Source organism: Oikopleura dioica, chromosome 2, assembly GCF_907165135.1.
Source record: "Oikopleura dioica chromosome 2, OKI2018_I68_1.0, whole genome shotgun sequence".
NCBI classification, from domain to species: domain Eukaryota; kingdom Metazoa; phylum Chordata; class Appendicularia; order Copelata; family Oikopleuridae; genus Oikopleura; species Oikopleura dioica.
The window spans coordinates 1,783,846-1,808,679 of NC_137292.1; the positions used below are offsets into that span (position 1 = coordinate 1,783,846).

The 24,834-nt window shown below is 41.8% G+C and overlaps 4 protein-coding genes, 1 long non-coding RNA gene and 1 pseudogene across 6 annotated transcripts; 3 read left to right on the top strand and 3 right to left on the bottom strand.

Annotated features, from left to right (window-relative positions):
• Window positions 1–7: 7 nt before the first annotated feature.
• Window positions 8–2,764, top strand: LOC145696323 (55 kDa erythrocyte membrane protein-like). The gene is made up of 12 exons (XM_081773344.1): window positions 8–134; window positions 182–254; window positions 297–450; window positions 497–631; window positions 768–853; window positions 901–1,120; window positions 1,165–1,356; window positions 1,402–1,519; window positions 1,585–1,724; window positions 1,767–1,938; window positions 1,979–2,208; window positions 2,248–2,764. The coding sequence occupies exons 1-12, from the start codon at window positions 86–88 to the stop codon at window positions 2,449–2,451; spliced, it is 1,773 nt and encodes a 590-aa protein (XP_081629470.1). The 5' UTR covers window positions 8–85; the 3' UTR covers window positions 2,452–2,764.
• Window positions 2,765–2,968: 204 nt separating this feature from the next.
• LOC145697551 (uncharacterized) lies at window positions 2,969–4,261 on the bottom strand. The gene is made up of 4 exons (XM_081774774.1): window positions 4,171–4,261; window positions 3,444–3,642; window positions 3,228–3,330; window positions 2,969–3,184 (listed from the first exon to the last, which is right to left on the bottom strand). Exons 1-4 carry the CDS (start codon window positions 4,259–4,261, stop codon window positions 3,050–3,052), a joined length of 528 nt encoding a protein of 175 aa, XP_081630900.1. The 3' UTR covers window positions 2,969–3,049.
• Window positions 4,262–5,692: 1,431 nt separating this feature from the next.
• LOC145697504 (uncharacterized) lies at window positions 5,693–6,985 on the bottom strand. The gene is made up of 2 exons (XM_081774717.1): window positions 6,002–6,985; window positions 5,693–5,922 (listed from the first exon to the last, which is right to left on the bottom strand). The coding sequence occupies exons 1-2, from the start codon at window positions 6,335–6,337 to the stop codon at window positions 5,824–5,826; spliced, it is 435 nt and encodes a 144-aa protein (XP_081630843.1). The 5' UTR covers window positions 6,338–6,985; the 3' UTR covers window positions 5,693–5,823.
• A 2,502-nt stretch (window positions 6,986–9,487) lies between these two features.
• Window positions 9,488–10,571, top strand: LOC145697552 (uncharacterized). The gene is made up of 4 exons (XM_081774775.1): window positions 9,488–9,525; window positions 9,688–9,958; window positions 10,000–10,185; window positions 10,291–10,571. The coding sequence occupies exons 1-4, from the start codon at window positions 9,488–9,490 to the stop codon at window positions 10,552–10,554; spliced, it is 759 nt and encodes a 252-aa protein (XP_081630901.1). The 3' UTR covers window positions 10,555–10,571.
• Window positions 10,572–18,788: 8,217 nt separating this feature from the next.
• LOC145700257 (uncharacterized) lies at window positions 18,789–19,259 on the bottom strand. The gene is made up of 3 exons (XR_014134183.1): window positions 19,191–19,259; window positions 19,078–19,147; window positions 18,789–18,980 (listed from the first exon to the last, which is right to left on the bottom strand). It is a non-coding gene; the product is annotated as an uncharacterized LOC145700257 (long non-coding RNA).
• A 1,897-nt stretch (window positions 19,260–21,156) lies between these two features.
• Window positions 21,157–22,813, top strand: LOC145697553 (carboxypeptidase B pseudogene; annotated as a pseudogene). Its single transcript, XR_014133886.1, has 3 exons — window positions 21,157–21,632; window positions 21,671–22,283; window positions 22,380–22,813. The product of XR_014133886.1 is annotated as a carboxypeptidase B pseudogene (transcript).
• The last annotated feature ends 2,021 nt before the right edge of the window (window positions 22,814–24,834 follow it).

Sequence of the window (24,834 nt, forward strand, 5' to 3'; positions counted from 1 at the left end):
AACTCTTGCTTATTCCTGATTTTCCTTTTCAGAAAAAGTCGAAAAGAAACTCTCATGGAAGGAAAGGAATGATCCAAAAAGAGTGATGGCATCAGCTCGTCAGTTTGATTACAGCTTGCAGCCTAACTTTTTGAGTATGAAGCCTTCTCTATCAACCAGATTAAATAAAACTTCTCTTTAGGTAATGAATACGGAACTCATAGATCCGGATCCTCGAATATCTCCTCATCAACAATGGAAATTGTCAATAGCAGGTTGTTTATTATCCTGTCTCTTTCCTTATTCATCAATTTTAGCCATGTTACCGTCTCCAGCGCAGATTATCAGCCAGTCGTTCTTCAAAATTCTACAATGAGAAGTCTTCGCGATGATCTAGCAATTTTATCAAGCGCTTCCAATGAATTTCAACTGCTGCTCGAAGAAAATCCTAATTTACTTCAAGCGCTTACGGTAAGAAACTTCTGAAATTTTGATTCACCTCAATATTTTTCAATAGGCGTATGAAGTTCTTATGTCGCGGCCAACTGATGTGACCAAAGATCTTGCAGAGCTGATGGATGCAACTGATGATGCTTTAGGTAAAGATGACACGATAGTGACCGCAGCAAATGAGCTCCGTAGCATTCTACAGGTGAGTTCGATCATTTCAAATGTCTACTAATGCCTACAGATGACGTCTGACCATGTTATCTGATGTCTTAGGATGTCTTCAGTTCTCCATATGGAAGACTTTAGTCTTCAGATTATTCAATTACACTTGAGTTTAGACCGGTCATTCTGGAGCGATGTGTACAGCCGCGAAAAAAGTAGCTAGTCAGGACTATGCCGAATCCTTTGGAACTTCTGATCTCAGGTAAAATCGACGTCGCGGTCTTCCGAGTTCATTAGACCCATTTCTAGCTGTCTGGAAGAAGGGCCACTTGAGGGCTGCGCTCTTCGAGTTGTTCGCCTTGTGAAAGGAGACGAACCGTTAGGAGCAACGGCGAAAATTGGCGACGATGGAAGTCTGATTGTTGCGCGGGTAATCAAGGGCGGTGCAGCTGACCGCAGTGGATTAATTCACGTCAACGATCGAATCGTAGAGGTCAACGGTATCCGTGCCAAACCATCCAACGTCGAGGTACGTTTCTAATCAATCCGCATCGTCTTATTTTTGCTTCAAAGGCGATTATGGAAGGCCTCTCACAATATCAAGGGCAGTTGATATTCGTCCTCGAGCCCGGAGAGAAAGCATCGTCTGACGAAGAAGCAGAACGAATGTATCTTCGACCTAATTTCTCCTTTGACCCTAAAAATGATCCCTTGTTGCCATGTCATGATGCAGGCGTTGAATTTACGCCAGGTGTTGTTCTCGAGGTAAGGACTTTTTATTCAAATCAACAAGGACCATCAAAATTTAAGGTATTACAAACGAAAGATGAATGGTGGTGGCAAGCGAAAATCATCAGTCATCCAACACACAAAACGCCTGCCAGCTCGAGAAAAGAGCACGCTGGTCTCATACCTTCTGAAGCTCTCAGTACGTTTTGTTCTCCATTTTCGAGCTGAAAATGTCAATGACAGTTCTGTGATAGTATCTTTCAGTCGCTCGAAGGGAAAAGCTGCGAATGGAGAAAGTGGAGAAAGCGAAGCCAAAACCAAAGAAGAAAATCCTCGGTGGGTTGTTTCAATCGGGCAAGTCTGGAAACACGAAAGAGGATGAAAAAACTGATGAAATTTCTAAAGTAACATTGTCGCGTGTTGATATGTTTTAAAACATCATTTAGGGGTACAAATCGGTGGTGCAATTCGGCCCATCATCAAGAAAAAGGCCTCTTGTTGTCATCTCGCCCAGATCGATCGACAAGTTTCAGTTGAGAAGACGACTGATTCAGGCGAAGTCAGAATCCTACAGAATTCCTACGCCTTCAACGACCCGTCCTAAACAAGCGACAGAACGTAGGCTTACTTTTTCGCATCCAAGCTATTTAAGTTTAAGGTGATGGAGTGGACTACCATTTCATCAATCGCGCTGATTTCGACTCTGAAATCGCGAACGACTCGTTCCTTGAATATGGGATGAACAAAGCCGGCTTTCTTTACGGAACGCTTATGACTGAAGTGTTGAAGATCCTCGATACCGGCAAAACCCCGCTCCTTTGCCCTCCTCCACAGTCGTTGAACAAGATTCGAAATAAGGACTTCAAGGCGTTCGTTGTTTTCCTCAAGGTACACGGAATTTCGAAGCTGCTTTTTTATCAATTCTAGCCGGTCGATCGCATCAACTGCAAGTGGGATGCCCAGACTATGCGCGAAGCCGGAAAAATGGAGAGCGAATACGCCCATCAGATCGATGTGTGGATCGAGTACGACACCACTGAGTTCGCATTCCGCCGCCTCCAAGAAATCGCATTCTCGCTGGAGAACGAGCCACAGTGGATCGAAAAAGACTGGGTCAAAGAGGACTCATAGTTTACTTTTAGCCCTGCCTTGTTATGTCTTATCGTTTTAATTTTTAATTCGTTTCAGAGCTTCAAATTCCTACGAGCTAATAGAGTCTTCCTTCTTATTTTGCCGCAACTACTTATCATGAAAAAACTACGTACTTCCTTATCCTTTTTACTCGTTCCATTAGACAAATGTCCAAAACTCGCTCCAAATAAATACATTCAGAGACTTCTCTTATCAAAATAATAGTTTCTTCAGCTTTTTTTTCTACCTCTCTTCGACTACCCGAACATGTCAAATATAAAAAATATTTCAGTATTAAAAAAGAACAGTTTTGAATGAACTTGAATATGTTTATTGAAAACAATCACGAAAATTAAAATCGTTTCAGGGAGATAAATCGGCAGGCAAGACCATTTACTGTCAGTTTTGGTCATCTCCTTCATCTAAGGATCTCTCCAATTTTGTGTTGATATTAACAGCGAATTTCTGAAATTGGCTTGAAATCCGTGAGGCGCTTTAGAACTAAATTTACCCGTAGAACGGTTGATTTCGCCTTATCTCTTATTAACCCGATTTTACTTTGATTCGGGACCTTGAAGGGTATCACAGCCGGATCGTCTTATTTCAAGATGCATAAATTTTCAGAGCAAAGTAGCGCTGCTATTAAAATATGCACATTTCCTTCATCAACATGGTAGAAACGGAGCTCCTTTCGGAGATCGTGCACCAAGTGAACGAAGTTTTTCAAGTTCACCTAATAAATAATTGAATAACAAATTTCAATTCTGTCCGCTTACTTTTCCCATATCAGTGTTAACAAGATCCAGGGCAGGGGTTTGGGCCATATTATCAATAACGACTGCAAGGGTTTCCAGCAAGTTCAGTTTTCTTCCGTATGGACTATCAAGAAATATCATAGATTTTAACTTAAGGGGAGGGCCCAAAAGGACGGATAGGGTGGGAGTTGCTCAGCTTACCCCAGTTTTTATTCTCAAAATGTCTTATTCACTCACCTCATTATTGTTTGAATACTAGTGATGTAGGGACACGGCTGGTTGTATTGCCGAAAGAGGTCACTGTACGGCCCGACTGTCCAAAACTCGAGCCAGTTGGGTCGAACCTGACGCTTTGAAAATATATCTTTGTACTTGTTATGCATATCAGCCTGGCTATCAAGGTCGTTTTCCCAGCGGCAAATGTGCACGAAAATCACTTCATGAGGGCTCACATTTCCATTCAAGCATATTTTCCATTAGTTCGGAAAATGTAGATGTATCTATTGAGCCCTTCATATTGGCTTGTCATTCAAATCTTCATTAGCCAACACATCGCTTAGCAGATCGTCTATATGTACTGTCCTGAAAGCACAGTGTTGCTCCTCATTACTGTCAATGCTCAAGGGCAATTCTTTGATCACCTGTCAGCAAAAGCAATCAAGTCGTCTGTCCCGCCAAAGCAGGATAGGGAAATGGCGAATATATCTTTTGTCTTTTGGCGGCCATTTTCCAATTTCTTTCGGATGCCTTTTTTGGCCTCTTGATATGTTAATGGACCTCAAGGAGCAGGTGTCATTATTTTATAATTCAAAGATGTTACAGACCTTGGTACAGTACTACATCAAATCCGAGTCGCTGAAATACACTGACAAGATTTTGACCATCCTTCAAAGCTTGTTTTTCTAAAAGATCATTGTCCAGATTTTATCGCGGAAAATGATTTTCTGAAGGCTGTTAGTCTTACCTTGATCCTCCGTGTTTTCCTGCGTGTTGACAAAGAAGCACAAGCAGTCCCTATTCTTCGTTATTTCATAAATTTCTCTTCCCTCTGACATGAGCAAATTTTGCCAGAAATTTTCCGAATCCTTCATAGAGCGTCTCTCTTTTTGAATAAAGCAGAAAAAAAGTCCGACAGCTCTGGCAGTATCTGTGGACAGAATAAGAAGGAGCAGGGCCTAAGGGTCATGAATACATGATATGCAATTTGTGGCTGGCAGCTTTTTTAACCAACAGAAATTAACTGTTAATTCAGAAGAAACAAGGAGTCTGTCAGGCAGTCGTAACATTGAACGACGAAAAGATATGGTAAATCCTTTCCATGGAACTTTCACCTAAAAAGATGTTACTTACATTCTGCCGGATAATCTTTCTCTTGAAAGTTTCAGGAAAGCGATTTACCATACATTTCCGCCGCTCTATGTCTGGCTGACAGACTCTTTGAATCGGATGAAGAAAACATCCGAGACTGAGAAATGTGAACTCAAGAATTAACCCTCAACATATCCCTCGAATAATTAACACTTGAAAATATTTTTACTAAAATATTATCGCTATGAAAAACGCTTTCCTTTCCAAGCTTGCAGGAAAAAATATTTCTATTTCTAGCGACGCTTCCAATCAGACTCTTCTTTCTCTGCTTGTGATTGTCTCTGCCCTTTCTCCTCGCCGACGATTCTTCTCCAGGATCAATATTCGACATCCAGGCGTCCCTATCGCCGCGAAAAAGTACATGATTTATATATCGATGGAAAGCCTGCAGATGAACCATTTTTCTCTCATCACGAACAGGGAAAAGAACGGTTTAAAATACAGGGGTAAATCAAGATTTTGTCTCCTTCGATTTCGATCTTTTTTTGAATATTCATTATCAAAGCTCATTTTTTTCATTCATTCATATTAATAGCCATAGATCTCAATCTTGCGCGTACACCTAGTATATCAGAATTCGCAAATCATTCTGATTCTTTGAGTTCTAAAGTTGAGATTCAATTAATTTTAGTCGAAATATTTATTATTGTTTCCAACGGAAGAAAAATGGATTTAGAGATCATAGTTTTATTTTGTATAAACAAGGTTTTCTGGTTAATTTAGTGAACTCTACCGAACATGAATTTTGACTGTAAATACCCAAAAGTGATTACATAACATGCTTTTATCCGATAGAAACTTAAAATTTAACCGTACTTCTTCATTCTTACCACAAAAGTTGGGAAATATGGCTCATTCTCAAATAATCCTCTCATATGATCCGCTCAAAACTTCTCCTTTCTGTGATCTTCTTTGTGCAGTCTCGAAATCTAATTATTCCCAAGGTCGGTCACTCAGCTTCCCAAGAACAAAATATGATGTAAAACAACTTTAAAAATAATTAACCGTTCATCGACAATTACTACTACTATGTAAATGGTCCATAATTTTAATTTGATTGTTGCTAATCACGAGTGTTTTATGTGAACAAGAATAATTCAACTCATAAAGTTCAATATTTGATTTATTTTCAAAAAAGTACCTTTCGGTTTTTATTGTTTCGCTCAGCTATAAGTGCAAAATGTGAATGGCAAAACATATGATACAGAGATATTTACAAAGTATTTACAAGATCCGTACATTTGAAAACTTATTTTGGAAAGTAATGATCTTCGTATTGACTCAGCTTCTCCTCTAGTTGGTGATTTTTGCGCTGAGATGTTCTCAGCTGCTCTCTTAGGCGAAAGACCTGAAGTAACATAAGTAAGATAGGGTAAGGGTTAATGGCCAAATTTTCTAAAATAAAAAAAGTTGCTGAATAGACTTACTTTTGCTTGAAGCCGCATAATCACCGCCAGATCATCTTTTTCCTCCTTCTGGTGGAGGAAATAATAATTACTTACCGACTCGACGACCTCTCTGACTTCTTCTTTGAGTCTTGCTCCAAGGTCGAAATTTTCATTTTCTTCAGTTTCAAACTGATCGAAAATACTTTCGGTCCTTACAGGAGCTACATCGTTCAACATCTGATTATCCTCTTTTTCTAAATATCCATAGCGCTCGAAAATCCTTTCGACAACTTTTTTCTCCTCTGAGCTTATGTGCTTCCTCGTTTTCTTTCTATTAGCCCAGCGTAATAATCGCTGAACAGGCCAATCCTGCATCTCAGGCCTGCTTTCAAGCCAACTTTCGCTCTTTTCTGGCTCTTCAACGGTTGTTTCTAGAGTCCAAGCTTCGAGGTTTTCTTTTTTCTCTAGCTCGTTGGAAGTAACTTCTTTTGTTCAAGTGAAAACAATTAGCGCTTATGATCTCAAAATATGACCCTCTTAAATTCTCCCTTAAAAATATAAGGACGCATATTTATTTGTAGGGAAAACATAATCTCCCAATTTGGGATTCCTCAGAACTAAGTAAACTTTAGTAGATCTTCAGATCTACTTATTTATTGAGCAAGACAATTAAGACTTTTAATCTTTTTCTGTCACTTTCCTGGTTCTTTGTACACTTCATATTGACCATCAGCACATGTTTGAACCATGGGATTGCATTCCCAGTCGAAATTGTCGTAGAAAAACTCGGAGTGGTTCTCGCAAGGTTCCCCTGCATAAGTCCATTCGCACTGTTTTATGAATTGCAACGGTCCCATTTCTTACTTAGGGTTAAGAATTTCGCTCAGGCCTTTTCATTCCCTGACTAAGATCTTAGAAAGAGGCTGTGGTGCCCAGATCTAACTTGATCTTTAACCCTTTGCAGAATGACAATCGCAAATTATCTCTGCCCGTTGTAAGCCATCCGGACACGTTCCTTTCAAAACGCTTTCAATTACTGTTAAATGGATTTCCATAGAATCTGTCTCTGATTCAACATTGACTCAAACCCTAGTTTCGTTTGAAAGCGCGTTCCTGAGCAAGAATAGCCTGGAATGTAGAGATGATCATCCAAAATGTCGCACAGAAGATTGTCCGAGTAATGACCGGTCGAGACGCTTGGAGGGTCGAGTTTTAGCCAGGAAGGACGAGGGCCGCAGTTCTAAAGAATCATTTTGTTTCTTGAACGACACGGAAAGTGGGCTATCAAATTCACTTGTTTAATTGTGGACATGGTAAACATCAGTTGTTCAAGCGAAGCGTGTGGAATAACTAGAGTTTATCATTAAACCAAAATCGGGACTTCAGAAGAATAATAAATAAAACTTATTAATAGAATATTCAGAAGTAAACATTCACGCTCCTGGGGCTAGGGACAAAATATGAACCCTAATCGACCAACTCCCCTAGAAGGATAAAAAATAGTCTATCTTCCAATTTGATTATTTTTTTTTCTCTTCTCTTTTTTGGTCTTTTTTTATCCTTGGCCCAATATGAGTATCTTGAAAAAAAATGCAATTTCATTTTTTCTCTTTAAAAATTTTTTTTTACTCAAAAATTTTCGCACTTACATTTGAAAGATCCCACTGCATGTTGAGCTTGTGTGCGATCGTATCTACTGTTGCTGCATCTATTTGACTTATTTTTACCAGAATCGCGGCTGACAGTAATCTCTGCATTTTTAAAAAAGTCAGGAAAAATTTTCGGTATTTTTTCTCAATTACACGAAATAAAAATAAATGAGGAAATTTCTATTCGATTTTCCTCAAATCGAAATAATCAGAATAAATGATAAATCGAAGGGATGAAAGATATATGGACAGGGAGCACCGTAGTGCTTGGCGCTGTTGGGTGAAGAGCACTTAATCCCTCCATGAAATGATAAGAAATAAAGTTAATTATTGTTAGGCAAAACAAAACGGCGCGCGCTCCTTGAAAAAAGCTGAATCAGGTTAAAATTTTTGAATTTTATTGAGTAAGCGGGTTAAATAGTTTAGAAAAAAGTTTTGGTGAAAATAGGCTTGATGAAAACATTTGAAAAAGTGATTTGAAATTCTTCGTTTCACCAAGAACCTTTATTTTGTGTTTTCGAGAGGAAAAATTTTCTCGGGGTCGTTAAATTAGCCGAGGAATTATACTCTGTAAACTCTTCATGTCTCCATTCAACGAAATAAATTAAGCTTTTGATAAGAAAATATGAATTCAGGAGGAGGATGTGTCAGGAACCGACAAAAAAATTTAGACAAATTTTGCGTAGAAATTTTCAACCAATCAGCAGCCGAGTAGCCGCCCTCGCAAAATTTGTCGACATTTTTTGTGGGTTCCTGACGCCATCACTTCAGAAGTACTGAATTTTAGAACTCTCTTGTAACAGTTAGAAAGGCCTTTGTTACTGGACTTTTACTCAGTTAAATAGAATTTTGTGCATTAGCTGATCATAAATTGTGGTTCCTGTAATGATAAACTTGTCTTATAAATTTTTTCATCGAATATGAAAACCACGATAACATCAATTAACAGGTTCTCCAAGCATAATATAATGAAAAAGGCTAATGAATTTAATTTGCAAAAAATTTTCTGAGGTGACCGAATTTTCAACCAAATACCCTTAAAACAAAGTTTTCACTCATCATTTTCTCAGATTAATTTGCTACCCGTGTCTGTACACATGTTCTAAGGTCATGTTATATCTAGGTTTTCTGACAGATTACATGATGAAGAACTCTTTGCCTCAGAATCTAGAGTTCGACCTTGTTGTTTAATCGTAACCTCGGCTCATCTTTTCCCCCTTGTTCAAAACGTGATTCTCGGTAAATTATGTTAATAATTTTGGTAATAATAATCCTCTACCAAAACTTTTTTCTTTCGGCACCATTCCGATCGTGCTGAAATAACTGATGCCAAAATAGACAAAGCGCTGAACACATAACAAAGTGAAAAAAACGATTTATCAAATAATTATAACTGTGGATAGTACAACTTATTTCCGAAAAAAGTGGCAATTTATAAATGCAAACTTTGCACTTCCGACCATTCTCAGATTGAAAATCAGAGTTGCGACTAGTTTGCAAAATAAACAATCGTCGATTGATCTTATCGTTCATATATAAATCGATTTTCAAGACCATGGAATCATCATCTCGATAAAGAGATTTTCGTCGAGAGAGTCGTCAAGATGAAGTTTTTTCCTCTGTTCTTTTTCTTCGCAGTTTTTGGCGGAGAACAGGGTCAAGATCTTGGTAAGCCTGAAAATTAGAAGCTGCTTATTGAATCTTTCAGTTTCAAATGATTATTTAACAAATGAAGATTCTTCTGTATTTGATTGGCAACGTGGCAAAAATAAAAAAAAGAAAAGGAATGTTTTCTAAGGTTCATTTTTTAAATTTATTTGTGTTCTAATTTTGCCCCAGCCCTGTCTTTATGAATCGGCAAAACTCGTAGTTTTATATGTTTTTTATCCCTACGACGTACTCCGGAAACGCAACGTTGGCAAAAATTAAGTTTCTTTGAGACTTAGGTTCACATCTTTACTTTCAAAATAGACAAAAAACTCATCCTCTTACAAATTTTGACATCAACAAGATTAGCAGACAAGGGTTAGATGAGTTCTCTCATGTGGAGTTTTTCTTGTGAAAATTCCTTAAAAGTGCTACTAAATCAACAACTACAACGACGACAACCTCAACCACAACCACGACGACAACAACAACAACCACCACGTCAACCACGAGCACAACAACCACAACAACAACAACCACAACCACAACAACTACGTCGACAACAAGTACGACCACAACAACGACAACTTCAACAACACCTCCGACAACACCTTCGGCTAAAAGCAAGAAATCTAAAAAAGAAGCCAAATCTTCAGGACCCTGCACCATCAAAAAATTCCAATCAATCACCTGCAGCAAGGTTTTTGCTTTCCCTTCAACCTCTTATATTAAAAATTCTAGCTTGGCCTTACCCACGAGGGCGACGTTATCGAACAAATAAATGCTCTTCATGATACAAAGCGCTTCAATATTCACTCTATCGATCTAAGCAAGAATCCAAAACTGAACGGAGAAAGCATCAAACGAATCTTGGAACGATTGCCAAATTTGAAGAAAGTTAATCTTGCCGGAGTAGATATGAAACAGGTAAATTGGCTTCTCCGCCAATAAGAGACGAGGATTCTTTCTGCTCGCAAATCAGAAACCATCATTTTACTGAAAAAAGCCTTGAAGAATCGACATCTTATTCAGGTACCCCCTGGACTTTTCAAATCAACGGAAAAAGTCAACAATGTCAACATTTCGGACAATAACATCATCTGCGCTCGCGGTGTCTTTACGAATCTGAAGCTCGCCCGACTCACATACGGCGGCAATCCCCTCTTGAAAGAACTCACCGGCCGCTCCAAGTCAAAGAAGTCAAAGGCGAAGGAAGATGTTCGAAAGATCGACTACGATGTCAAGGACAGTGACTGTGCTTTTGACATGCCTGGTGATTTTGCTCACTATGGTTAAAATAATAAACGCAGATAAATTCAGAGTCTTGTCTCCCCTTGTCTCTGTGGTTAGTTGTTTGTAACGGAGCAATTTGTCAGATTTGAAAACCACGGTCGCGTTCGATTCCATTTCAGTATCGATTAAAAGTTGTTCCGCTGTCAGATTAATAACCAGAGATAAATTGCAAACTTCAATCTTCTTGCTTAGCTTTGCGGTTTAATTTTCTTATGAATGAGCAAAACTTGAAACTTCGTAAGTGTTTCTCCCTCCGACGTACACCGGAAGTGAAGCGTCAGACGAGATTTAAGCTGCACATAGAACCTAGAATACACCTATTTAGTTTATCTACAAAAGCAAATTCTAGTTTCTCTAAGGAATATTTGTTCTAGTGCAAATCTCTGAAAAGTATTGTTTATTATGGGTAGGCTTACCGCGGCTAAAAGCTATTTTCCAGGTTCTTTTGAAAAATCTCACCAAACTACGAATACATATACTTCAAGACACGCTTGGAAAAGTTGATCAATTAGATTTTTCAAAATGGATCTTCTTGTTGCTTTTTTTGACCGATTTTTGTGGAGAAAATTTGCACTCATATCAGTTGAAGCCAATTTTGAGCACCTGCTAGTTTGATTTTGATAATTGTGTGCATACCAAGTGAAAGTTGAGGTCAGCCTGAATCGATAGAGCCAAAAAAATTTTATGCCAACTTAGTTTTTCACACTTTCCCAGGGCTCCAAAGTTGACCAAGACTGTCAGATCTGAAATTTCAGAAATCTCAACTTCTGATATAGGCGTGCTATGATGACGTTCTATAGCTTAAATGAAAGCTCATGATTCACTTGATTCAATTAAGCGGTATTTTTTCAACCAGCCGGTCATTCTCGCGGTTCATCGCGGTTCACTTGGATTTTCGCATACTTTCACGTTGATACCAAATCTTATCTAATAAAAACTCGGCCAGTTAATGGCCACTTAGAGTCAACTTTGGTCAAATTCGGCCGGAGGACCCCCGGACGACCTCCCTGATGGAAGACCATCCGCTGGAAGACCAATATTAAGATATTCAATAAATGGCCGCGCTCGGCCAGTAAATGGCCACATATGGCCAACATTGGTCTAGTTCGGCCAATCAGAGTCAGGGCGAAGCCGACCCGAAGGGGAGGCCAAGCCCGATTTCTCTTTTCAATCAGTGTCAGGGCGAAGCCGACCCGAAGGGGAGGCCACGCCCGTTTATTCGTTTCAATCAGAGTCAGGGCGAAGCCGACCCGAAGGGGAGGCCACGCCCGATTATTCTTTTCAATCAGAGTCAGGGCGAAGCCGACCCGAAGGGGAGGCCAAGCCCGATTATTCTTTTCAATCAGAGTCAGGGCGAAGCCGACCCGAAGGGGAGGCCACGCCCGATTATACTTTTCAATCAGAGACAGGGCGAAGTCGAACCGAAGGGGGGGCCACGCCCGTTTATTCTTTTAAACCAGTGTCAGGGCGAAGCCGACCCGAATGGGAGGCCAAGCCTGATTATTCTTTTCAATCAGAGTCAGGGCGAAGCCGACCCGAAGGGAAGGCCACGCCCGATAATTCTTTTCAATCAGAGTCAGGGCGAAGCCGACCCGAAGGGGAGGCCACGCCCGATTATACTTTTCAATCAGAGACAGGGCGAGGCCGACCCGAAGGGGAGGCCACGCCCGATTATTCTTTTAAACCAGTGTCAGGGCGAAGCCGACCCGAAGGGGAGGCCAAGCCCGATTTCTCTTTTCAATCAGAGTCAGGGCGAAGCCGACCGGAAGGGGAGGCCACGCCCGATTATTCTTTTCAATCAGAGTCAGGGCGAAGCCGACCCGAAGGGGAGGCCACGCCCGTTTATTCTTTTCAATCAGAGTCAGGGCGAAGCCGACCCGAAGGGGAGGCCACGCCCGTTTATTCTTTTCAATCAGAGTCAGAGCGAAGCCGACCCGAAGGGGAGGCCACGCCCGATTATTCTTTTAATCAGAGTCAGGGCGAAGCCGACCCGAAGGGAAGGCCACGCCCGATAATTCTTTTCAATCAGAGTCAGGGCGAAGCCGACCCGAAGGGGAGGCCACGCCCGATTATACTTTTCAATCAGAGACAGGGCGAGGCCGACCCGAAGGGGAGGCCACGCCCGATTATTCTTTTCAATCAGAGTCAGGGCGAAGCCGACCCGAAGGGGAGGCCACGCCCGATTATTCTTTTCAATCAGAGTCAGGGCGAAGTCGACCCGAAGGGGAGGCCACGCCCGGTTATTCTTTTAAACCAGTGTCAGGGCGAAGCCGACCCGAAGGGGAGGCCAAGCCCGATTTCTCTTTTCAATCAGAGTCAGGGCGAAGCCGACCGGAAGGGGAGGCCACGCCCGATTATTCTTTTCAATCAGAGTCAGGGCGAAGCCGACCCGAAGGGGAGGCCACGCCCGTTTATTCTTTTCAATCAGAGTCAGGGCGAAGCCGACCCGAAGGGGAGGCCACGCCCGTTTATTCTTTTCAATCAGAGTCAGAGCGAAGCCGACCCGAAGGGGAGGCCACGCCCGATTATTCTTTTAATCAGAGTCAGGGCGAAGCCGACCCGAAGGGAAGGCCACGCCCGATAATTCTTTTCAATCAGAGTCAGGGCGAAGCCGACCCGAAGGGGAGGCCACGCCCGATTATACTTTTCAATCAGAGACAGGGCGAGGCCGACCCGAAGGGGAGGCCACGCCCGATTATTCTTTTCAAGCAGAGTCAGGGCGAAGCCGACCCGAAGGGGAGGCCACGCCCGATTATTCTTTTCAATCAGAGTCAGGGCGAAGTCGACCCGAAGGGGAGGCCACGCCCGTTTATTCTTTTAAACCAGTGTCAGGGCGAAGCCGACCCGAAGGGGAGGCCACGCCCGATTATTCTTTTCAATCAGAGTCAGGGCGAAGCCGACCCGAAGGGGAGGCCACGCCCGTTTATTCTTTTCAATCAGAGTCAGGGCGAAGCCGACCCGAAGGGGAGGCCAGGCCCGATTATACTTTTCAATCAGAGACAGGGCGAGGCCGACCCGAAGGGGAGGCCACGGCCGTTTATTCTTTTCAATCAGAGTCAGGGCGAAGCCGACCCGAAGGGGAGGCCAAGCCCGATTTCTCTTTTCAATCAGAGTCAGGGCGAAGCCGATCCGAAGGGAGGCCACGCCCGATTATTCTTTGAATCAGAGTCATGGCGAAGCCAACCCGAAGGGAAGGCCACGCCCGATTATTCTTTTCAATCAGAGTCAGGGCGAAGCCGACCCGAAGGGGAGGCCACGCCCGATTATTCTTTTCAATCAGAGTCATGGCGAAGCCGACCCGAAGGGGAGGCCACGCCCGATTATTCTCTTCAATCAGAGTCATGGCGAAGCCGACCCGAAGGGGAGGCCACGCCCGATTATTCTTTTCAATCAGAGTCAGGGCGAAGCCGACCCGAAGGGGAGGCCACGCCCGATTATTCTTTTCAATCAGAGTCAGGGCGAAGCCGACCCGAAGGGGAGGCCACGCCCGATTATTCTTTTCAATCAGAGTCATGGCGAAGCCGACCCGAAGGGGAGGCCACGCCCGATTATTCTCTTCAATCAGAGTCATGGCGAAGCCGACCCGAAGGGGAGGCCACGCCCGATTTCTCTTTTCAATCAGAGTCAGGGCGAAGCCGACCCGAAGGGGAGGCCACGCCCGATTATTCTTTTCAATCAGAGTCATGGCGAAGCCGACCCGAAGGGGAGGCCACGCCCGATTATTCTTTTCAATCAGAGTCAGGGCGAAGCCGACCCGAAGGGGAGGCCACGCCCGATTATTCTTTTCAATCAGAGTCATGGCGAAGCCGACCCGAAGGGGAGGCCACGCCCGATTATTCTTTTCAATCAGAGTCAGGGCGAAGCCGACCCGAAGGGGAGGCCACGCCCGATTATTCTTTTCAATCAGAGTCATGGCGAAGCCGACCCGAAGGGGAGGCCACGCCCGATTATTCTTTTCAATCAGAGTCAGGGCGAAGCCGACCCGAAGGGGAGGCCACGCCCGTTCATTTTTTTAAACCAGTGTAAGTGCGGAGCCGACCCGAAGCGACTCTGACTGACAAGAATAATCGGGCGTGGCCTCCCTTCGGGACGGCTTCGCCCTGACTCTGATTGAAAAGAATAATCCGGCTTGGCCTCCCTTCGGGTCGGCTTCGCCCTGACTCTGATTGAAAAGAATTATCGGGCGTGGCCTCCCCTTCGGGTCGGCTTCGCCCTGACTCTGATTAAAAGAATAATCGGGCGTGGCCTCCCCTTCGGGTCGGCTTCGCCCTGACTCTGATTGAAAAGAGAAATCGGGCGTGGCCTCCCCTTCGGGTCGGCTTCGCCCTGACACTGGTTTAAAAGAATAAACGGGCTTGGCCTCCCCTTCAGGTCGGCTTCGCCATGACTCTGATTGAAAAGAATAATCGGGCTTGGCCTCCCCTTCGGGTCGGCTTCGCCCTGACTCTGATTGAAAAGAATTATCGGGCGTGGCCTTCCCTTCGGGTCGGCTTTGCCCTGACTCTGATTGAAAAGAATAATCGGGCGTGGCCTCCCCTTCGGGTCGGCTTCGCTCTGACTCTGATTGAAAAGAATAAACGGGCGTGGCCTCCCCTTCGGGTCGGCTTCGCCCTGACTCTGATTGAAAAGAATAATCGGGCGTGGCCTCCCCTTCCGGTCGGCTTCGCCCTGACTCTGATTGAAAAAAGAAATCGGGCTTGGCCTCCCCTTCGGGTCGGCTTCGCCCTGACACTGGTTTAAAAGAATAAACGGGCGTGGCCTCCCCTTCGGGTCGACTTCGCCCTGACTCTGATTGAAAAGAATTATCGGGCGTGGCCTCCCCTTCGGGTTGGCTTCGCCCTGACTCTGATTGAAAAGAATAATCGGGCCTGGCCTCCCCTTCGGGTCGGCTTCGCCCTGACTCTGATTGAAAAGAATAAACGGCCGTGGCCTCCCCTTCGGGTCGGCCTCGCCCTGTCTCAGATTGAAAAGTATAATCGGGCCTGGCCTCCCCTTCGGGTCGGCTTCGCCCTGACTCTGATTGAAAAGAATAATCGGGCGTGGCCTCCCCTTCGGGTCGGCTTCGCCCTGACTCTGATTGAAAAGAATAATCGGGCGTGGCCTCCCCTTCGGGTCGGCTTCGCCCTGACTCTGATTGAAAAGAATAATAGGGCGTGGCCTCCCCTTCGGGTCGGCTTCGCCCTGACTCTGATTGAAAAGAATAATCGGGCTTGGCCTCCCATTCGGGTCGGCTTCGCCCTGACACTGGTTTAAAAGAATAAACGGGCGTGGCCTCCCCTTCGGTTCGACTTCGCCCTGACTCTGATTGAAAAGAATAATCAGGCGTGGCCTCCCCTTCGGGTCGGCTTCGCCCTGACTCTGATTGAAAAGAATAATCGGGCTTGGCCTCCCCTTCGGGTCGGCTTCGCCCTGACTCTGATTGAAAAGAATAATCGGGCGTGGCCTCCCCTTCGGGTCGGCTTCGCCCTGACTCTGATTGAAAAGAATAAACGGGCGTGGCCTCCCCTTCGGGTCGGCTTCGCCCTGACTCTGATTGAAAAGAGAAATCGGGCTTGGCCTCCCCTTCGGGTCGGCTTCGCCCTGACTCTGATTGGCCGAACTAGACCAATGTTGGCCATATGTGGCCATTAACTGGCCGAGCGCGGCCATTTATTGAATATTTTAATATTGGTCTTCCAGCGGATGGTCTTCCACCAGGGAGGTCCTCCGGGGGTCCTCCGGCCGAATTTGACCAAAGTTGATTCTAAGTGGCCATTAACTGGCCGAGTTTTTATTAGATAAGATTTGGTATCAACGTGAAAGTATGCGAAAATCCAAGTGAACCGCGATTAACCGCGAGAATGACCGGCTGGTTGAAAAAATACCGCCCCATTGAATCAAGTGAATCATGAGCTTTCATTTAAGCTATAGAACGTCATCATAGCACGCCTATAACAGAAGTTGAGATTTCTGAAATTTCAGTTCTGACAGTCTTGGTCAACTTTGGAGCCCTTGGAAAGTGTGAAAAACTAAGTTGGCATAAAATTTTTTTGGCTCTATCGATTCAGGCTGACCTCAACTTTCACTTGGTATGCACACAATTATCAAAATCAAACTAGCAGGTGCTCAAAATTGGCTTCAACTGATATGAGTGCAAATTTTCTCCACAAAAATCGGTCAAAAAAAGCAACAAGAAGATCCATTTTGAAAAATCTAATTGATCAACTTTTCCAAGCGTGTCTTGAAGTATATGTATTCGTAGTTTGGTGAGATTTTTCAAGAGAACTTGGAAAATAGAAAATGCCGCGGTAAGCCTAATTATGGGGTACTAAATCAATCAATGGAGACGCAGAAACGAAGCTCTTTTCATTTAATTATCATTTATCGACATTTTTAGCGCCTAATTCAATTAACGGTCCATAGGGTTTAAAAGTTATCAAAACAACTTTGAGCGAAAATGACTTTTCTTAGTATTTTAATCAGAATAGACTGATTAGTTTTTTCGTGATTTTGTTAGAGCGACAAATTCATAAAAGAAGAACAAAAAGCTGTATTTTACTCATTACAATCATCAATCATTCGTCGGTCTTGTAGAGTCTACAATGTAGACAACTGTGTTTATACATGTTAAATTTAACATAATAATTCATGTGCAATTAATTATAAGATAAAAGTTCATTTTCGGGAAATTCCGAATGCGGTTTATAAAATGGGCCAAAAAACCGATTTGGAACGCAGCCGCTCGCCACCCTGAACAAGACGATAGATAAACAAAATGCGGATGAGTTTATACTTGATTAAAAAAGTTAAAATAAAAGTAAAATTGAACCAGGAAGTTTAAACACGTGTTATTGTTGATAAAGATCCTTGGCAGTTAGACTGGGTCTAAATCCGCTTCCTTAAATTACTAGAATGATAGCCAAGTGTATTGTGACACAGTACTCATTCGGAGAAGGTAGGAGACTCTACTTTACAAGAAGTTCATTTCACGTAAAAATAAATCTTCTCTGTAATTGATGTTTTGAGGTTGGCATCGGACGGACTTTTGCAATATTCGATTGATATCCAATAAAGATCACAAATTTAATAAACAGTCGTTTCTTAAAACAGCCGGAAGAAGCAAAAACACTCTCTCTGATAAAATTTACAAACAAAACATAGCCGTTATTCAGACAATATATTACTTTGCAGTTCCTTCATCGGAAGATTTTTTCAAGAATGAAAATAAATTTTATAATTCTTGATATTTCATAATCAGGAAAAAGCTTTGGAAAAGAGCCACGATGATTTAGTTTAAGGGTATCCTCTCCGAAATGGTAATATTTTTTTCTTAATTTTACCTTTGCAATTGTCTCGCACAATTTCAGCTTTTTCCAGATTGATGTTTTACAAATGAAACCAATGATTGTATCATTATCAAAGCCCTCTCATGTTCCGCCAGGCAAACTTTTCCCTTTTCTAAAAGTTTCTTGATAAATTCTGGTTAGAAATTGAAGCTAAAGAAGTTTAAACTTTGCGTAATCTTCTGCTTATCTTAATCCTGCGGATGATGCTGAATTCGAGAGACGGACTGGTGACACGTTTCCTCATACTATCTTTATGAAATTAATCTTGGCCTCTTGAGTCAAGAGTCTTGACTGCGTTTTTCGGCCACCGGACGATAAGATAAATTGTGCCTGGATCGAAAACTATTTTGATCCAGGACTAAAATTTTCACTCCAAAAAATTTCATCGTTGGCTTTGTTGACGTTGTTACCGTTGTTGCCATTCTCAGGTTCAACATTTCCGGTTCACTCTGATAAATCAAATGACTGGTAGACTCTTTCAATCGTCTGATATTTTAAGGAATTAAATGTATCTTATCAGAAGCGCATAAATGGGCGAATCGGATAGATAGCGAGTTGGTTCACTATGTTTTTATCCATATTTATGCGTTAAATCTTTTTGTCCACTGATTTATACGTACATACAATCTTTAACTGTATGTTTTCTTGAAAAATTGGGAGCTTTGAAAACTTGAAGTCTTGGATTCTGGGGACTTACAAGAGTATTCAAGGGCTTGTAAATAACTGAACAATTGAAAGAAATCTAATTAACTTGTTTACCAAGCATTTGTTGCTAATATTTTTGGTACAGACTTGATACGGTCATTTCTTGGATAAAATTTAATAAACACAACAGAACAGTTATTTTCAGTACTTCCAATGCTATTTCCTCTTCGGAAGTTCTTACAGGGATAAAAATAAACTCATATTTCATCTTCGATCAACAGGAAGGATATTCATTTAGTCTGCAGTTTTCTTCGACTTCTTCTTTTTCGACTTCTTTGTTTTATCTGATGCTTTTCCTCCCTTCCCCTTGGATTTTTTCTTGTTGCCACTTTTCTTGTCGCCGATTCCGACTTTATTTTTCCACCGCTGGCCGTACTTGTCCATCAGTTCTTCACGAACCTACAGATTTCTCTTAGCAAATATTATATGTGACATATAGAAAGCAAAAATATAAAAAAAAAATTGAGCGCTGTCCAAAAATATCAATTGCAGTCACCTTTTCCCGCTTTACAGCTTGTTTTATTCGTTCAGCTTTATTGACAACCATGTTTCCAGCCTTTTTCCACCTAAGATGACTTTTCAAAAAGACTTTCCATTTGAATATTTTACTTTGCTTTGGGATCGAAGTTCTTCTTCTTCATCGTCGCAAAGACATCACCATTGTCATCGTCATCAAAATCCTTGTTTTTGGTGAAATAAATGAACTTGGAACGTGGAATTGAACGTTGAAAACTGCTTATTCTTTGATTCCCTTATCAATATCCGTATATACACTTCCTTCTTTATACTTTTTTCACCGCCCTTGAGCATTGTTACTTTGAGCACTTTCTTCCTGCTCATCAAAAAGTTGGATCGTGCCATCGCTCCCACTACTCCTCCTCTATTCGCTCCGGAAACAAACTCCTGGTCTGGAGATTCTACTCCGCAAATTGCCTCGCATCTGCAGCACTATTTGAAAAAAAAAATTAAAAGCGAAATCGTCAATAAAGAAGAACTCACGTGACAGCCCATTTGAAGTTTCTTCCTCTTTCTGAATCTGGCTTTTTCAAGACGGAATAGCCGCGATGATCAGCGGTTTAATAATTTAACTGATGATAGAAAAATATGGAAAATATTTAGTTATTCATGCTTCAAGTCGCAATCAAAGCAGAAAGGTTTTTGATTTGAATGAGCTTCCGCTTTTGATTATGGTTTTGATTACTTCTCAAAATTTACAAGAAAAAAAAGGGGAAGAATGAGTGTCTTTCATACTAGCAAGCCATTTTTCTTGTTCTTGAATTGATACGGTATCCTTGATACGGTAGGTGGAAGTTCAACCGTGGAACAAAATTAGAATAAAAGGCGAGCTAAGTGAGCAGCTTCTTTTTGAAGTACTGTCAAAATTTGATGGCGGAAGCTGTGTTTATGGAACTTCTGTAGTGCACGTTGTAAAGCACGCTCCTGTTCTTGAAAAAAAATGAACAACCAGCGGCTTCTTCTTGAAGTTGAATTAATTTGATGGTGGAAGCTGTGTTTATGAGTATGTTTGGCATTTCAAATGATCTTTTTCTTTCAATCAGCAAAATAGCTAATTGAATTGTTGAATAAAACAAAGCATTATATAGTTTTGGAACTAAGTGGGGAGGGTTCAGCCGTTAAAAAACTACTTTTTTGTTTTCCCTAAACAAGTGAAAAGAATCTCAAGATGGAAGGAGAAATGTTTTTACTGAAAAATTCCCTTAAAAAAGATTGATTCTAGCGTGTTTTTTCGCTTGATTTTTACGCTTAACCTTTTCTAGGAATTATTGTTTATTGTCCGAGTCCTAGGCTCTTTTATGAGTTAAAAAATCGCCTCTAACAGAAAGCGAGAAATTCAAATTGAATCAGACTTTTGCCCCAGTGCTTCGGATTCGTGGTATATTGCGCTGTTTGGAAGCTAAAAGCTAACACAAACACCAAGGTCGTTAGAGAATAGAGGAGCCTTCTTTTCTTTTTCTGGCATTCATTATTATATAAAAAAACGTTGCGCGCCTGCGTCAAATTCAAACCCCGACCACAGGAAACATAGAGACACATAAACAGAAAAAAGAAGAGAGGGAAAATCCAACACTGAAGGAAAATGAAGCTTTTTGCTTCAGCTGTTTTCGCAGCGAATGGTGTTTTTGCGGGAAGATATCAAGGAAAGGAAGGGATTAGAAAAAGCATTGAAAAAAATTCGCGAAAAATGGGCATATAAAAATTTTATAATTATTAAGAAATGATTTTTTTTTCAAACTTCAAGAATAAATTTATCTTTCTGGGTAAAGGATCATTCCTTTGAGGACTTTTTTTGACAGGTTTATTATATTACGAGGTGTTCTGTTTTCCTCGCAAAATTGAATTATAGAAACTACAAACAAAAGTTAGCCGACAATTCCCTTCACTCCGGCCCGTATTAGATTCAGAAGTCATTAGATTTAAGCTTTTCCGGGCGTTTCTGTTTAACAACCATATAAAAAACATCATAAAACGTGCCCATCTTAGATGGGCCATCTAGCCTTCGCGTAATTTTAACGATCATAAATAATAATTCAATAATAATCCAATCATCAGAGTCTACAAAATCGCGGAATCGCGACGATGACCTTGGATGAGAAAACTTCAAAGCTCTGGAATAATGGAGCGATGAGTACGACCATTGGGCGGATTTTGAACTCGCCGTTTGATGAAATTTTCCCACTGGACTTTATTCAGCCGCATAATGGTCCGCAATTTATTCCAGGAGAAACGATCAAGTTTCTTTACAATCTCAACTTCTCCGATCGACTCTATTCGATGAAAAAATTCTCCTACGACATCGAATCATATAACGGCAATTCTACTCAATTCCTCGAAGACCAGCTTGGTGCAGAAAACGTCCACTTCGATCAGAATCTCGACGCTCTTTTGAATGATAGCTTTGATGGGGTGAGAGCGAGTAGACTCGGTGGGAGTCGAAATTTTAACGTTTATCACGACTTGTCGAGTATTGAAGCTTGGTTGTTGGGAGATGTCAATGCTCACGAACATGCAACTGTCTCGTCGATTGGAAAGGTAAAAATCATTTGCCTCTCAATAAATGACTAATTAAGACGCACGAAAACCGCGATATCTGGGTGGTGAACATCTCCAACCCTCCCTCAAATCTCTCCCCGGACTCTTCTCTCCCTACAATCGTTGTTGATTGCGGAATTCACGCGCGCGAGTGGGTCTCGCCCGCTTTTTGCCAGCACTTTATCAACGAGCTCTTGGACAGTTCTGGAAGCGCGCAATCTTGGAAAAACACCGTCAACTGGGTCATCTACCCTCTTTTGAATCCTGATGGCTATGCCTTCAGCTGGTCAGGTGATCGAATGTGGAGGAAGAACAGAAGAGTGAATAGTGGATCATCCTGCGTCGGAGTCGATCTGAATCGAAATTACAACGCGAAATGGAATACCTTTGGCTCATCAAGCAATCCTTGTCACCAGACCTACCATGGTGTTTCAGCCTTTTCGGAGCCAGAATCCTCTGCTCATCGAAATCACATGGCAACGATTGAAAATAAGCAAGCCTATTTGACGTTTCATTCGTTCTCCGAAGTCATCATTTATCCCTATTCGACGATTCACTCCGATGAAGCGGATAATCGAGCAGAATTGAACTCGTTGGCGGGAGAAATGGTTGCTGGGATCAAATCTGTTCATGGAAAAACATACAGGAAGAGTTCTTTCATTAAAAAATAAGTAAAAAACAAAGCATCATGCGTATCGGAATAGCTGGAAATTATCGAGAGAGATTCTAGAATTCTGGAAAGAAAAGGCGAAGGAGCTGAAATCTTCGGCCTAGCAGCTGGTGGCTCAGACGATTGGGCTCACATGAGCGGAATCCCAATTTCGTACACTATCGAGCTTCGAGATACAGGAAGCTTTGGCTTTCTCCTTCCGGAAAGTCAGATCCAGCCAACTTGCGAGGAAAATATGAAAGGAGTTGAAGCAGTCTTCGACCACGTTAAACCGTTGAATACCTGCTCAAGTTGCTCTGGAAACTGCTGGTTTCACAAAAACACGAGGCTATTCAAATGCTTCGCGCCAACAGGTAATTTATTAGAACTTACGAGTTCAATTATGGAGAGCTCGACTCTACTCGATTCGAGCGCTCACTCATTTTCGGATTTATCTTGTTTCTTGACCCTATATTTATTCTCTATATTTATCGGATTCGGTATTTCAACTGATTACTTGTTCAAAATTTGAACTTCAAATTTCTGTCTGCTGTTCTATTTATTCCTCTATGTCTTCAATCGAAAAAGATATTGAAATTTGTCTAATAAAGATAAGTTCTTGTTTCTTTTTTGAGATTTATTTTTGCAGAGATAAAACCTAATTGACCAACCAGATTTCTGATTTCGACCGGTAGGCCAATCAGATTCAGGAAAAAAATCATCAAGATTTTTTCGCTTAGATTTCTTTTTTTGAAAAATTCTGGCTTTCCAGTAAAAAATATTTTATTCATGACGAGTTGGGAATAAAATCATCAAAGAAGTGATTATAAAACTGTCGATAATATTGGGCTCAACAGATGGGCGTCGTCGCAAAAAAGGTACCACAAATGAGGAATCGATTTCTTTTTCAACTTCCGAGCTGCGAAAAATACTTTATGAGGAATATCGCCTTGGAAAATTTCTGAGAGCGACTTTGGGAAAGATAAGACAAAGGGACTCTCAGCGCTAATTCTGGTACTAGAGGCGAAAGTCATTATGCATTGTGTGCCTAAAGCTGCCCCTTGTCAAGCCCGGAAGCGTGAGAATCTCAAGTTCTTTGAACAAAAATACAGACTTTCGCAGTTATAAAATGACCATCAAATTGGATCCGAAGAATTCTAGATCCGAAATCTGAAATAAGCGCCAGACTCCATTTTCTTCAAAATTCTCTAGATGAAAAGTTGTTGTCAGACCTAAATTTTAAGCAATTTTAGTCTGAGACTCGTGAAAGTCCGAAGAGGAAGAAAAACAAGTGAGTACTCAAGATAGATTTATACGTTCATATTTATCTTTACCATTTTTAGTCAATTGATTTGCTAAAGAAAATAAACGAAGAAATGAAAGAGAAAGATGCAGAAACTGAAACGTTCGACAATTCGTCGTCAGCGAAAGAGAACTAGCTGCAAATCTCTTCCAAGTGCTATCGTCCTGAATAAAATCAATTTATCCAAAAAACATCTTATTCTTTCCAGTGGTCGAAGGTGTAGTTTGTCGATTTCGTAAAAGTTCAAGTACTGTTAAAAAAGTAATCCACTGAGCTGAGCGTTGCGGTTGCGGCGGCAATAAAAGAAATGACGAGAACCGCAAGCGGCGTGTGAGCCTTTGTTGAGAGTACCGGAACGATGAAAAATTAATTTGGGCACACGCGCACTTTATGTTAATTTTTTCGACATTGTTTTGGAAAGACACGCGCAAATGTACTAATTAGCTATTCAATAAGCGTTTTTCTTCAGATCGAAACTCGCAGTACTGTAAAATTCAAACTAAAGAAGGCTCAATTCATCAATTTCAATTTTCGATAATTATTGCCCCGTTAGAACTTGGACTCGCGCTCTAAAATTGGCCCAATTACATGTCGGTACCAATTTTCGTCAAATTATTTCGGCGCTTCTCAATTTTTCCCCCGCCCGACAGTGTAATTGGGGATTAAAAAGACTGTCGATTCCGAAAAGTGGGAAAGGACCCAACCGGTGAAATCGGAAACGAAAATTTGAAATAATTTGAGTCCCGATTTACGTCCCGCGTCTGATACTTATCCGGAAAGTCATAAGATCCACGAATACGAATTCATTTGAGAAATCACGGGACGAACCTTTTTGGAACTTTTTCAAAGAAAAAATGAAAAGAAAAAAAAGGGATTTGAAGGGATATTGTTGATATTGATGATGACAAGATTTATTGTAATAATCAGCGAGAACAAAACAGCTCAATATCGCTCCAAAAGGGCTGGCAATTAGTCCTTTCCTAAAGGGAGCCTCGTGGCACGATGTTTGGGCACCGCAGGGACTCCTCCGGCCCGCCCGCGGGGCAGTTTTTGTCTCGCACCAGGCCAGTGACGCTTCAAAGTCAGATTCCGAGATAGATCCCTTCTCCAGGCTGGATCACTGGTTAATTCGAAGGGATAAGCCCTGTTAGATGAGTGTTCCATACACAAAAATAGCATTATTAATTTTCGTAGTTTTCTGGAGTTAAATTCTTATTATCGTCAATGAATCGAGAAGCCGCTTGCGACTT

Bases quoted from the DNA above. Each gene is read 5' to 3' on its own strand.
- LOC145697552 (XM_081774775.1), top strand. From the start codon at position 9,488: ATGTTTTTTATCCCTACGACGTACTCCGGAAACGCAAC. The intron at 9,959-9,999 runs GTTTTTGCTTTC...TAAAAATTCTAG, and splicing joins AATCAATCACCTGCAGCAAG to CTTGGCCTTACCCACGAGGG. The intron at 10,186-10,290 runs GTAAATTGGCTT...CATCTTATTCAG, and splicing joins CCGGAGTAGATATGAAACAG to GTACCCCCTGGACTTTTCAA.
- LOC145696323 (XM_081773344.1), top strand. From the start codon at position 86: ATGGCATCAGCTCGTCAGTTTGATTACAGCTTGCAGCCTAACTTTTTG. The intron at 854-900 runs GTAAAATCGACG...ACCCATTTCTAG, and splicing joins TTTGGAACTTCTGATCTCAG to CTGTCTGGAAGAAGGGCCAC. The intron at 1,725-1,766 runs GTAACATTGTCG...AACATCATTTAG, and splicing joins AAACTGATGAAATTTCTAAA to GGGTACAAATCGGTGGTGCA.
- LOC145697504 (XM_081774717.1), bottom strand. From the start codon at position 6,337: ATGCAGGATTGGCCTGTTCAGCGATTATTACGCTGGGCTAATAGAAAG. The intron at 5,923-6,001 runs GTAAGTCTATTC...ATGTTACTTCAG, and splicing joins TTATGCGGCTTCAAGCAAAA to GTCTTTCGCCTAAGAGAGCA.
- LOC145697551 (XM_081774774.1), bottom strand. From the start codon at position 4,261: ATGTCAGAGGGAAGAGAAATTTATGAAATAACGAAGAATAGGGACTGC. The intron at 3,643-4,170 runs GTAAGACTAACA...GCCCTCATGAAG, and splicing joins GGAAAACACGGAGGATCAAG to TGATTTTCGTGCACATTTGC. The intron at 3,331-3,443 runs GTGAGTGAATAA...ATTTCTTGATAG, and splicing joins AGTATTCAAACAATAATGAG to TCCATACGGAAGAAAACTGA.